Source organism: Rhinoraja longicauda, chromosome 2 (genome assembly GCF_053455715.1).
Source record: "Rhinoraja longicauda isolate Sanriku21f chromosome 2, sRhiLon1.1, whole genome shotgun sequence".
In the NCBI taxonomy this organism is placed as follows: domain Eukaryota; kingdom Metazoa; phylum Chordata; class Chondrichthyes; order Rajiformes; family Arhynchobatidae; genus Rhinoraja; species Rhinoraja longicauda.
In genome coordinates, this window is record NC_135954.1 from 41,360,295 (window position 1) to 41,371,698 (window position 11,404).

Genomic DNA, 11,404 nt, shown 5'->3' on the forward strand with positions numbered 1-11,404 from the left:
TAAAATATGTTTTAATAGCATTACAATATTCTTTGGATACCTGGGGACACAATGGACTACAGTTGCTGGAAGCCTATGCAAAATGCTGGGGTAACTCAGCAGGTCTGGCAGCATCTGTAGAGGGAAAGGATAGGCAACATTTTGGGTCAGGACCCTTCTTCAGTCCCAACCCAATGTTGCTTATCCATCCCCTCCACAGTTGTTACATGACCTGCTCAGTTAATCCAGTGTTCTGTGTTTCACTGAATAAATTGAACATGTTGGATTTTGATTAGGAACAATGATTGTTGTCTATAAACAAAATGTCCTGTGACTTTGATTTTCATTACAGTAAAACCAGTCAATGACATGATTGCATTGGAAACTATTAAGTAGTGCCCTGCAGGACATGCAAAGTCAGATCCTATCAGCTGTCATTATAAATAAATGATCCAATCCATGACAAAAAAATTACAACTACTTTGAATTATTGAAGATGAATTCTTAAATTCATACTGAATTACTACTAACTTTGATCTGTATGTTTATAGACACCACCAAAATTGGTGGAATTGTGGACAGTGAGGAAAGCTGTCAAAATCCACAGCGGAATATAGAAATGGATGTGGAAATGGCAGATGCAGTCTAATCTGACTAAGTGTGTGGTATCGTACTTTGGAAAATCAAATGCTAGGGGGAAAATGTACAGTTAATGGCAAAACCTTTAATAGCATTGATGTACAAAGGAATCTTGGGGTCCAAGTACATACAGTGGTAGAGGATGAAGGGTTGCCTTCATCGGTCAGGCCATTGAGTATAAAAGTCAAGAAATCATGTTGCAGCTGTGTAGGACTTTTATAAGGTCGCATTTGGAGTATTGCATGGAATTCTGATCGCCCAATCACAGGATGTGGAGGCTTTAGAGAAGCTGCAGAAGGTTGATCAGAATGCTAAAAAAGACACAAAATGCTGGAGTAACTCAGTGGGTCAGGCAGCATCTGTGGAGAACATGGATAGTTTTGGGGTCAACCCTTCTGTGATTCCTGTTGCTCTCCTGCTTGCTCTCCCTCTTTATCAGATTGCTATTTGGATTAAAGTGTAATATTTATAATACAAAGTTGGACAAACTTGGATAGTTTTCTCTGGAACGTCTGTTGAGGAGAGACCTAACAGAAGTATATTAAATGATGAGAGACGTGGATAAGGTAGTCAGAACCTTTTTCCCCATGGTGGAAATGCCAAGGACCAAAGGGCATATTTTTGAGGTGAAAAGGGCAAAGTTTAAAGGAAATGTGCAGGCCATGTTTTTTTTTGTTGTTGCAGAGAGTGGCGTGTGCCTAGTATGTGGTGGTGGTGGGGACAGGAAAGATAGGGGCATTTAAGAGGCTTTTAGATAGGCAACTAGAGGGATATAGATCTCATGCAGGCAGAGATTAGTTTAACTTGGCATCATGGGCCGATAGACTGTTGCTGTGCTGTACTGTTTATAGGTTCATAAGCCTGAGGATCAGAATCAGGCCATTCAGCCCATTGAGTTGCTCTACCATTCAATTAAGAACCTGTCAATCTCCATTTTTAAAATACCTGAAAACTTGGCCTTCAGTCATCTGTGGCAATGAATTTCATTGATTCGCCATCTTCTCATTAAAGAAATTCCTCCTAATCTCCTTTCTAAAGGTACGTCCTTTTATTATGAGGCTGTGCCCTCTGGTCCTCTACTCTCCTACTAGGGTAAACATAATCTCCAGTTCCACTCTATCCAGGTCTTTCACTATTCGGTAAGTTTTAATAAGATTTGCCCTCATCCTTCTAAACTCCAGCGAGTACAGGCCCAGAACCAACAAAAACTCATCATACGCAAACCCAATCATCCCCAGGATCATTCTCCTATACCTCTACTGGACCCTCTCCAATGACAACACATCCTTCTTCAGATCCTTCCAAAAACTCTGCTCACAATACTCCAAATGCAGTCTGACCTATGCCTTATAAAGCCTCCAGCATTACATCCCTGCTTTCATATTTTAGTCCTCTCGAAATGATTGCTAACACTGCATTTGCCTTCTTTAACCTGCAAATTAACCTTTTAGGAATCCTGCACTAATGTTCCCAAGTCCCTTTGCACCTCGAATTTCTGAATCCTCTCCCCATTTATTCCTATGACCAAAGTGCATGACCACACAGTTTGCTACGCTGTATTCCACCTGCCACATCTTTGCCTACTCTTCCAACCTGTCCAAGTCCTTCTGCAGAGACCCTCTTCCTGCCTCCACCTGCCTCTACCTATCTTCATATCATCTGCAAACTTGGCCACAAACTCATCAATTTCATCATTCAGAAGTGACTGCAAGGTGGCACTTTGGTTGGTTCTTATCTTCCAAAATGTTCCTAGTTTCCAGTAAGGTATCTATTTAACACCCACATTCAAGAAAGGAGAGAGAAAATAGAAAAATATAGGTCAGTTAGCCAAACATCTTTCACTGGGAAATATTTGTATCCATTTCGAAGAAGTTAGTGGCAGGACATTTAGAAAATTAAAATACAGAGTCAAAATCATTTAATGAAAGAAATATCGTGTTCAACAAGTCTCACTCAATTAAAAGGATGCAAATGAGCAGGATCGATTACAGTGAATTTGTATTTTTAAAAGCCATTCAATGCAGTCGGATAAAAGCAAACTGCTCATGACAGTTAGTATATTTTAGCATAGATAGAAAATTGGCTAGCTAACAGAAAATAGAGAACCAAGATAAATTAGTCATTTAAGATAATCTGTAACCAGATGTGTGTGCACAGATCAACGCTGGGGCTTTAACTATTTACAACTCATGATAATGACTTTCATATCAGCCATTCATATTGGTTCTATATTATCCCATTTTCTCATCAACTTCCTACACACTAAGGGCAATTTTGCAGAGGCCAATTAACCCACCTTTTTTGGATGTGGGAGAAAACTGAAGGACCAGGGGGACACCCACGTGGTCACAAGAGAGGAAGTGCAAAGTCCACACAGACAGCACCAGAGGTCAAGATAGAATCCGGGGCTCTGGCACTGCGAGACAGCAGCTCTACCAGCTACGCCCATGTGCCACCCTTAAACAATAGTTCATTATTAATGAATATAGTTAATGCTTATTGATAATTATTGCACAATGGTATGATTTTACAATGAAATAATCAGAAAGTAATCTACTGCAAATGAACAGAAGGAACCAGATTTGAAAATTTAAACCTCTCCCCTTAAAGCATAACACATTGAGGAAACAATTTTTTTAAATGTAACCTTTAAACAATAGTTTTTCCATTATTAATTCTTGTTATTATTAGTAATTAATTAATAACTAATAATTATTGGTATTATTTTGTAATGAAATATTCCGAAAGTGACCCTCTGCAAATGAATGGAGGAACTGATTTAGCCTGAAAGTATAAAAACAATTCATTTTGATTTAACTCAAGGACAATTTGGTGTCCTTGTACACCAGTCACTGAAAGTAAGCATGCAGGTACAGCAGGCAGGGAAGAAAGCAAATGGTATGTTGGCCTTCATACCGAGATGATTTGAGTATAGGAGCAAGGAGGTCCTACTGCAGTTGTACAGTGAGACCGCACCTGGAGTGTTGTGTGCAGTTTTTGTCTCCTAATTTGAGGAAGGACATTCTTGCCCTTGAGGGAGTGCAGCGTAGGTTCACCAGGTTAATTCCCAGGATGGCTGGACTGACATGATGAAAAATGGATCAACTGGGCTTATATTCACTTTCAAAGGATAAGAGGGGATCTTATAGAAACATATAAAATTCTTAAGGGATTAGACAGGCTAGATTCAGAGAAAAAAAATCCCGATGTTGGGGGAGTCCAGAACCAGGGGTCAGAGTTTAAGAATAAGGGGTAGACCATTTAGGACTGAGATAAGGAAAAGCTTTTTCAGCCATAGAGTTGTGAATCTGTGGAATTCTCTGCCACAGCAGGCAGGGGAGGCCAATTCACAAGATGTATTCAAGAGAGAGTTAGATATAGCTCTTAGGGCTAATGGAATCAAGGGATATGGGGAGAAAGCAGGAACAGGATATCGATTCTGGATGATTAGCCATGATCATATTGCATGGCGGTGTGGCTTGAAGGGCTGAATGGCCTACTCCTGCACCTATTTTCCATGTTTCTATACCAGAACTATATGCGTAAAAATGCAAATGCCAGACATCTGAAACAAAAGAAGAAAATCATGGAAACCTTAAGCAGACCAGACAACAGCTGCTGTGAGAGGAAGAGAGATGTGTTTTGTACAGTTCTAGCATTTTTTTCCCCTCTTTTCATACCTCATCCAGGCAGATTTTCTCCATTAACAAACTCACGGTATCTCAGACACAACCACTTGGTTTCTGCCCAATCACAGATATCCTCCCTCCCATTCTTTCCACCCCTCCCCTTCTCTCTAACTCAAAATTCAATGTTTTCAAAACTTTCCTCTTCTAACAATAGTTCATTGACCTGGATTTTTATCCTTTTCTGTCTCACAGATGCTCTCTCATTTGCTGAATATTTCCAGGATTTTCTGCTCTCATCTTGCATATTTTTACTATTTTGCCAGCCACAGAAGGTGATCTGCAAAAAGGAGTCTGAAACTGATATCTGATGGTCAAATCCTTCTTTTTGAAACAAAAACAAAAACACTCAAAGCTGACTGAATATAGATCATGATTTTTTTTCACGCTTTATGAATGAGAGACTCCATCCAGCATGGACAACATAGACTCTGCCCAGCTTACATTCATTTATTTTTCCTTATATACAACCTACCTTCCGATCCATCTTCAGCTAACTTGGGTCCCTGACCCACCAAACCTGCTTTCCTGCCCGCATGCTGGCTGCGACTTTTCTTTGTGGGAACACAGAGTGGTTGGAACAGGCAAATTCCAGTCCGTGTCCCAGAGGTGCACTTGTGGCATTGGCCAAATGCTTCCCTTACTCTGTATCAACACATTCTCCAGGAGGGAAAGGGTCCAGTTTTAAGACAAACAAACCTCACTTCACCGAACACAAATGATAAATGTCCCCTTTTTTTTTGTTTAACCTCGGGTCCAGAGATAATGTATGTCCATGACTATCAGAAAACATTAAAAATCACTGCCTTTAGCAACAAACATGTTAATTTTCATTTAAAATCCATATTACTTTATTGCACATAAATTATATTAGCACTAAAATGGATTCCCTCAGGGAGTATAATTTGATTATTTTCCCAGTGAGTGGAACGGAAACGTTATTCAAGTAAAGGGGAACTTTGGGGATAGAAGTGGTTAAAATGCAACAGAATGGTCTGATCAATTGAGTTGATCTTCCATTAACCCCAGCCTGCTTATGCTTGGCCCTCGTAGGCTGTTAGTGTAGTTTTGATGTGGTAGAACAGTTCCCAGCTCAATAGCAGTTTGTCTTAGACAGTCAAAAATTTGCAAGAACTATTAACAAATCCATGATATAATTAATGTACTGAACTCAGCCAAAAACCCAGACTTACAAATCAGTTACAAAGATTTGCTACCATTTCCATTGCCACCAATGAGGCTATTCTACCTAAAAATAATAGAAACACAAGTTTACAGCATAGAAACAGGCACCATGTCTGCACTGACCTTGATGCCAAATTAAATTAATCCCATTTGCCTGCACATGGTCCATAACCCTCCATTACATGCCTGTTCATGTGCCTATCCAAATACCTCTTAAATATTGCTATTGTATTTGCTTCCACCTTCTCATAAAACTTTTTTTTTAAAGCGTGTCTCACATCTCTTTTAAACTTTTCCCCTCTAGCTTAAACCTTTGCCCTCTAGTTTTTGACATTTCCACTTTGGAAAAAGTTGCTGACTCTACTTACCTTATAATTTTATAAACTTCAATCAAGTTGCCTTTCATCCTCTGATGCGGCAAAGAGCATAATCAAATTTTGTCCAATCTCTCCAAATACACTCATATCCAGGGAACATCCCAGTGAACCTCTTCTGCAACTCCAATGTGCCCTTTATACAGCTGCAAAAAGATCTGCCATTTTTTCACTCAATTCCTAGAAATTCATGTGAGGAAATTTGACATGTTATGGAGAGAGGGAAAAAAAGGGAATGAGGTTGAATTAAGAACAAGATACATGGCAATATCTCTGGAAAAGGGGGCATGGAATAGATGACTGGCCAGGATGACAGGCATCCTGGACAATATTTCCAAGAATATGCCTCTGTTCTTAAATGATGTTTACGAAATGCATTTTACTAAATTTCTAACAGATTTATAGAACACGTTCAACAAATAGCCAACAAAGTACATCTTACAGCTGAGACCGGTAGAATGGTTCACCAGAGAATGAACATGACAGTTGTTGAATGATCTTTTAATGCACTGCCATCATTCTCAGCTAGTTAAAGTGCTATTGCCCTCGGCCTAACATTAAATCAAGAATTGATGAGACAATTCAAAAGCATCACTTAAATTCTAATTTCCTAATTAAAAATAATATTCCATTCCTCAATTTTACCTGACTGTTGTTACATTAAATGAAAAATTGCAGGTGATTTAAGTTTAGAATGCTTAATGTAAGAGAAGATGGAAATGTTAAAGACCAGAGGGCCTAGCTTTGAGGTGAAAGGGGCGGGGTTTTTTAAACAGTGGTGGGTGCCTGGAATGCACTGCCAGGGTGCCATGGAGCCAGATACGATCATGGTATTTGAGATTTTTAGGCATACGGATATAGAGAGATATGGATTAGATATGGCAGAAGAGATTAGATACAAAGATCTTTGTCAAAATTCCTCCAATTAGCCATTCCTCAGCCAACTTGCCCAACTGATCAGGATCTTGTTGATAACCATCTTCATCATGTCCAATACCATCTATTTTAGTCATTTGCAACTCTGGTTAATCATGCCTTATACATTCCCTTCCAAATCATTGCTATAGTTGATAAACAGCAATGGACCCAGCACCAATCCCTGAGGCACACCACTGGTCACAGACCTCCAGTCTGAAAAACACCCTTCCACCACCACTACCCTTTGCTTCCTACCATGATGTTAAATCTGTATCCAGTTAGCTAGCTCTCTGGATCCCAAGCAATCCAACCTTTTACAGCAGCCTACCAAGTGGAACCTTATCAAAGGCCTTGCTGGTCGATAAAGACGGTGGTGTTGCCCTCATCAACCTTCTTAGTAACTTCTGCAAAAAACTCACTCAACTTTGTGAGACATGATCTCCCACCTTCAAAACCATACTGACTATCCTCAATCAACCTGTCTACCAAAATGCATGCATCTTATCCCTCAGGATCTTCTCCAGTAACATTCTTACCACAGATGTTGGGCTCACTATTTCCATGTTTTTCTCTGCAGCACAACGTTAGCCACCCTCCCATCTTCCGGCGTCTCATGATGATTCTTCTATCTAAGACAGGACTCCTGCAATTTCTCCAGCTTCCCACAATGTCCTTGGGTATATCTTATCAGGCTCAGGAGATTTACCTACCTTCATATGTATTGGGATGTCCAGCGCCTCTTTGACTATAATGTGGATTGTCCTCAACCCATCTCCATTAACATTCCCAAGTTTACACATTTTCATGTCTCTCTTAATGCTAAAAACAAATATTAATTGAGGACCTTGCCCCATCTCATGCAGCCCTATACATAGATAACCACTTTGGTTTCCGAGGGCTCTATTCTATCTCTCTCTCTAATTACTATTTTTCTCTTAATATACATGAAATCTCTGAATTATTTTTAATCCTATCTGCCAGCACTATCTCATGGCCCTATTTTACCTTCCTGATTTCATTTTTAACTATACTCTTCGGTCCCCTATACTCTTCCAGTGATACATTTGATCCCAGCTACCTACACCTGATGCATGCCTCCTTTTCTTATTGACGAAACCCTCAAATTCTCTCATCATCCATTGCTCCTTTCTCCAACAGGAGGATGCATTCCTTGAACTCTCATTATCACACTTTCAAAGCATCCTATTTTCCAGATGTCCCCTTGCTTGCAAATAACCTACTCCAATCAACTTTTGCAAGTTCCCAATGCCATCAAAGTCAGCCTTGTGCCAATTCACAACCTGTAGCCCTGCCCTGTCCCTAACTATTTTAAAGCTAATGACATTTTGGTTGCAGGTCCCTAAAGGCTCGCCCACTGAAACTTCAGTGGCTTGCCCTGCCTAATTTCCACAGAAACAGGTGAAGCTTTGTCCTCTCCCTTGTAAGGCCCCTCCACATATTGCCTGAGGAACTTTTCCTGAACATATTTGACAAATTCTACCCCATCTAAGGCCTTGGTACTATGACACTTAGTTAAATGACACAAAGTTAAAATCCAATGATTTATGACAACCTTAATTTTCTTGCAGCTGCCGACAATCTCCCAACCTATTTGTTTTTACAATTCCCGTTGACTATTTGGGGACAATAATACAATCCCAACAAGGTGATCACCCCTTTTTATTTCCCAGCTCAACCCATTGGACAGTCCTTCGGTAATGTCATTTCAGATATTGCTGAGATGTTCTACCTGAATAAATAAAGCAACTCACCCTCTATCCCCACCTCTATTTCGCCTATAGCATCTATACCATGGAAGGTAAATGAAAGGTTATCAAAATAAAACTTTGGAAGATGTTTAGGGTTTTTTTTGCATAAACTGTGTTTGAATATGTCTCTGCAAATACCCAAATTTTAAATAGAAGTTGATAAACATTGTAATAGTTTAAAATCTGGACAGAATTCTGATTAAATTTACATCTAATTCTTTAAAAAAATAATTGTTAGATATATGTAAACAAAGAAGAGCAGTTTAGAGATACAGAGTGAAAACAGGCCCATTGATCACCAGTACACTAGTTCTATGTTTCTCATCCTACACACTAGGGGCAATTTACAGAAGCCAATTAACCTACAAACTTGTATGTCTTTGTGAATGAGGGAGGAAACCAGAGCAAAGCTATGTGGTCACTGGGAGAACGTACAAACTCCGCACAGACAGTACCCATAATCAGGATCAAACACTGGTCATTGGTGCTATGTGGTCCTATGCTAAACCTATGTGGTCACTGGGAGAACGTACAAACTCCGCACAGACAGTACCCATAATCAGGATCAAACACTGGTCATTGGTGCTGTGAAACAGCAGTTCTACCGCTGCGACACTGTGCAGTTATTTTCTAATCTGAAATGTAACTTTTGTACGTACATCCATAGCATGTATTGATCAGCTTAGTATTTGAACCATTAACTTAATTTAAAAATTTAGGGGTTCGGCATGATTGAAAAGTGGGAACATATTTTGATTGTGGTCTTTAACATCATAAATAGAAAAGAAAGATGGTGGCAATCTGGTTCTTATCTGGTGCCATATTTATATTTAGGTCACGTCGCTGACTTCCCTGAATTCAGACGGTAGAAATTCGGATGACTACATCTTAGTCTCAAAAGAGGATGATGACTTAATGCATGAGCACTTATCCAAGAAACTGGAAGGAACAGGAGCCACATCAGAGAAACAACAAACCTTACGAGCATCCCATGCCTCTGAAGCTACTGGAAAACATACCCAGCAGTCTTCCGTCTTCTCTGACCCTCTGACAGGTGGGGTTCTGTGCCTACCATCCAGCAACTCCGAATCCAGTCCAGATGATGACAGCAGCAACAGCAAGGATTCCGATTTCACAATTGTCAGCCCTCTGGACATCTGAAAGGTTCTCAGTCAGAACTACTCTCCCCATCAATGCAAAAGTCATTTATCTGCACACTAACAAAATTCCGTAAGGATTAACAACTGAAACTCTCTTCCCTCAGCTTGAATGTGGTATAATGTTTATATATACCTGTGTTTAATAAAGAATATTGGAATGTAATTAAATGTTGGTTCAGAGATATCAAATGTAACTCCTTACCTTTTGACTATCTCACTTCCACACCACCCATCAGATATCTTCTGGCTTCTCTCCCAAGTAGGTCAAACTGGTATGCCTTGTAAGAGTTTTTTTTTCTTATGGTGGTCAAGAGTATACAAATCAGTGCAGAAATCCGTCTGCGAGATTGTGCTTGCTTCACTGCACTGCACCATCACCTCAGCAGAAAAAGGACTTTGGGAGTTTCATTGTTCAAACAAAATATACCAATTTCAGACATTGAAATTATATGGGTATTTCTAATAACTATTGGCGGGATAAATAATTTATTAATTAATAATGGTACTTCCCCCCCCCCCCCCAAGTTTGTGATGGCATTTTGAAATGCAGAAAAGTACGAGTGTGTTTTCCCTTTAATTTGTAGAAGCACTGGACTTCTTAGTCCCTGGATCCTTAACGCCTCTCTATCTGATAATGATTATACATGAAATCAGACTATTGCCGTTTTATTAATCTGCCAATTTGATTCAGAGTCTGGAGCTTTATAGCCCTTTATGCTAATTGCTGTTTGAATACTTCATCAAAATAATATTGAAATGTGTTTACATTGTGCTTCCAATTTTACAATATTAGCAATGATATCTTTAGTCAAATACTTTCTCTTGTATGTACTCTCGCCTTGGAACAATTTGCAAAGTTGGGCACTGGGGGCTTTGTAGATAGAGTCAATATTGCTGAGTAGTTGTTTTAAAAGTAGCTGCCTGCATATTTTATACCGTTTCTACACTAAGAATCTGCTGCATTCCACCAAGCAATTGCTGTAACATAGATTTTGCTCCCATTGGTGGTACTTGATTCTACAAATTATTGCTACAAAGCTTAATTTTGGATGTGGTACATAAAGAACGTGTAGTGTGTAACTGAGAAAAATCACTGGAAAGCATTGTACCAAGATTTACTGCAGTGTTTTTATGAAAAATCTCTTAACCTTTTAATACAACAGTGAGCCACCCAGAAACTACTTAGAATGTACACCAAATGCCATATCCAAATGATGTGCTTATTGAAATATTGACCTATTATATAGAAAACAATGTTATTAAACAAAATTGTCAGTATAAAAAGATTTTTTTTACCGAATAGACTTACAGGACCATGTATTGTACTGAGGATAAAACTATTTTGCACAACCTGTAATTTATTCTGAACTATACAAATTAAATTGCAGAAGATAATTTTGTCCAGAAACATAATGATGATTCTAATGGCGCAGAACTTGCTTAATGAATTGAAATATTACAGACTTTAAAAAAAAGAATAAAATTATCAATAGACCATGTTCAGTGACTAATTTCACACGCCGGCTTAAGATAGCTACATGTCTTGGAAACAGAGTGTGGTATTCAAGTCCAAAATGTAACCCATAAGGTTCCATTCAACAGGAAAATTATATGAATGGTTATGAATGTATGCAAATTTATTTCGTCCTGGCACAAATTGTCCACCAGAGATTTCACAGGGATTTCCCAGAGAT

General features: G+C 39.1%; 1 protein-coding gene across 1 annotated transcript in view; it reads left to right on the forward strand.

Annotated features, from left to right (window-relative positions):
* Window positions 1–11,199, forward strand: part of tbc1d5 (TBC1 domain family, member 5) — a 331,916-nt gene extending 320,717 nt beyond the window's left edge. Inside the window, exon 25 of the mRNA XM_078418008.1 lies at window positions 9,385–11,199. Within this exon, the coding sequence (XP_078274134.1) occupies window positions 9,385–9,711 (327 nt within the window). The 3' untranslated portion in view covers window positions 9,712–11,199. The remainder of the gene's footprint in view (window positions 1–9,384) is intronic.
* The last annotated feature ends 205 nt before the right edge of the window (window positions 11,200–11,404 follow it).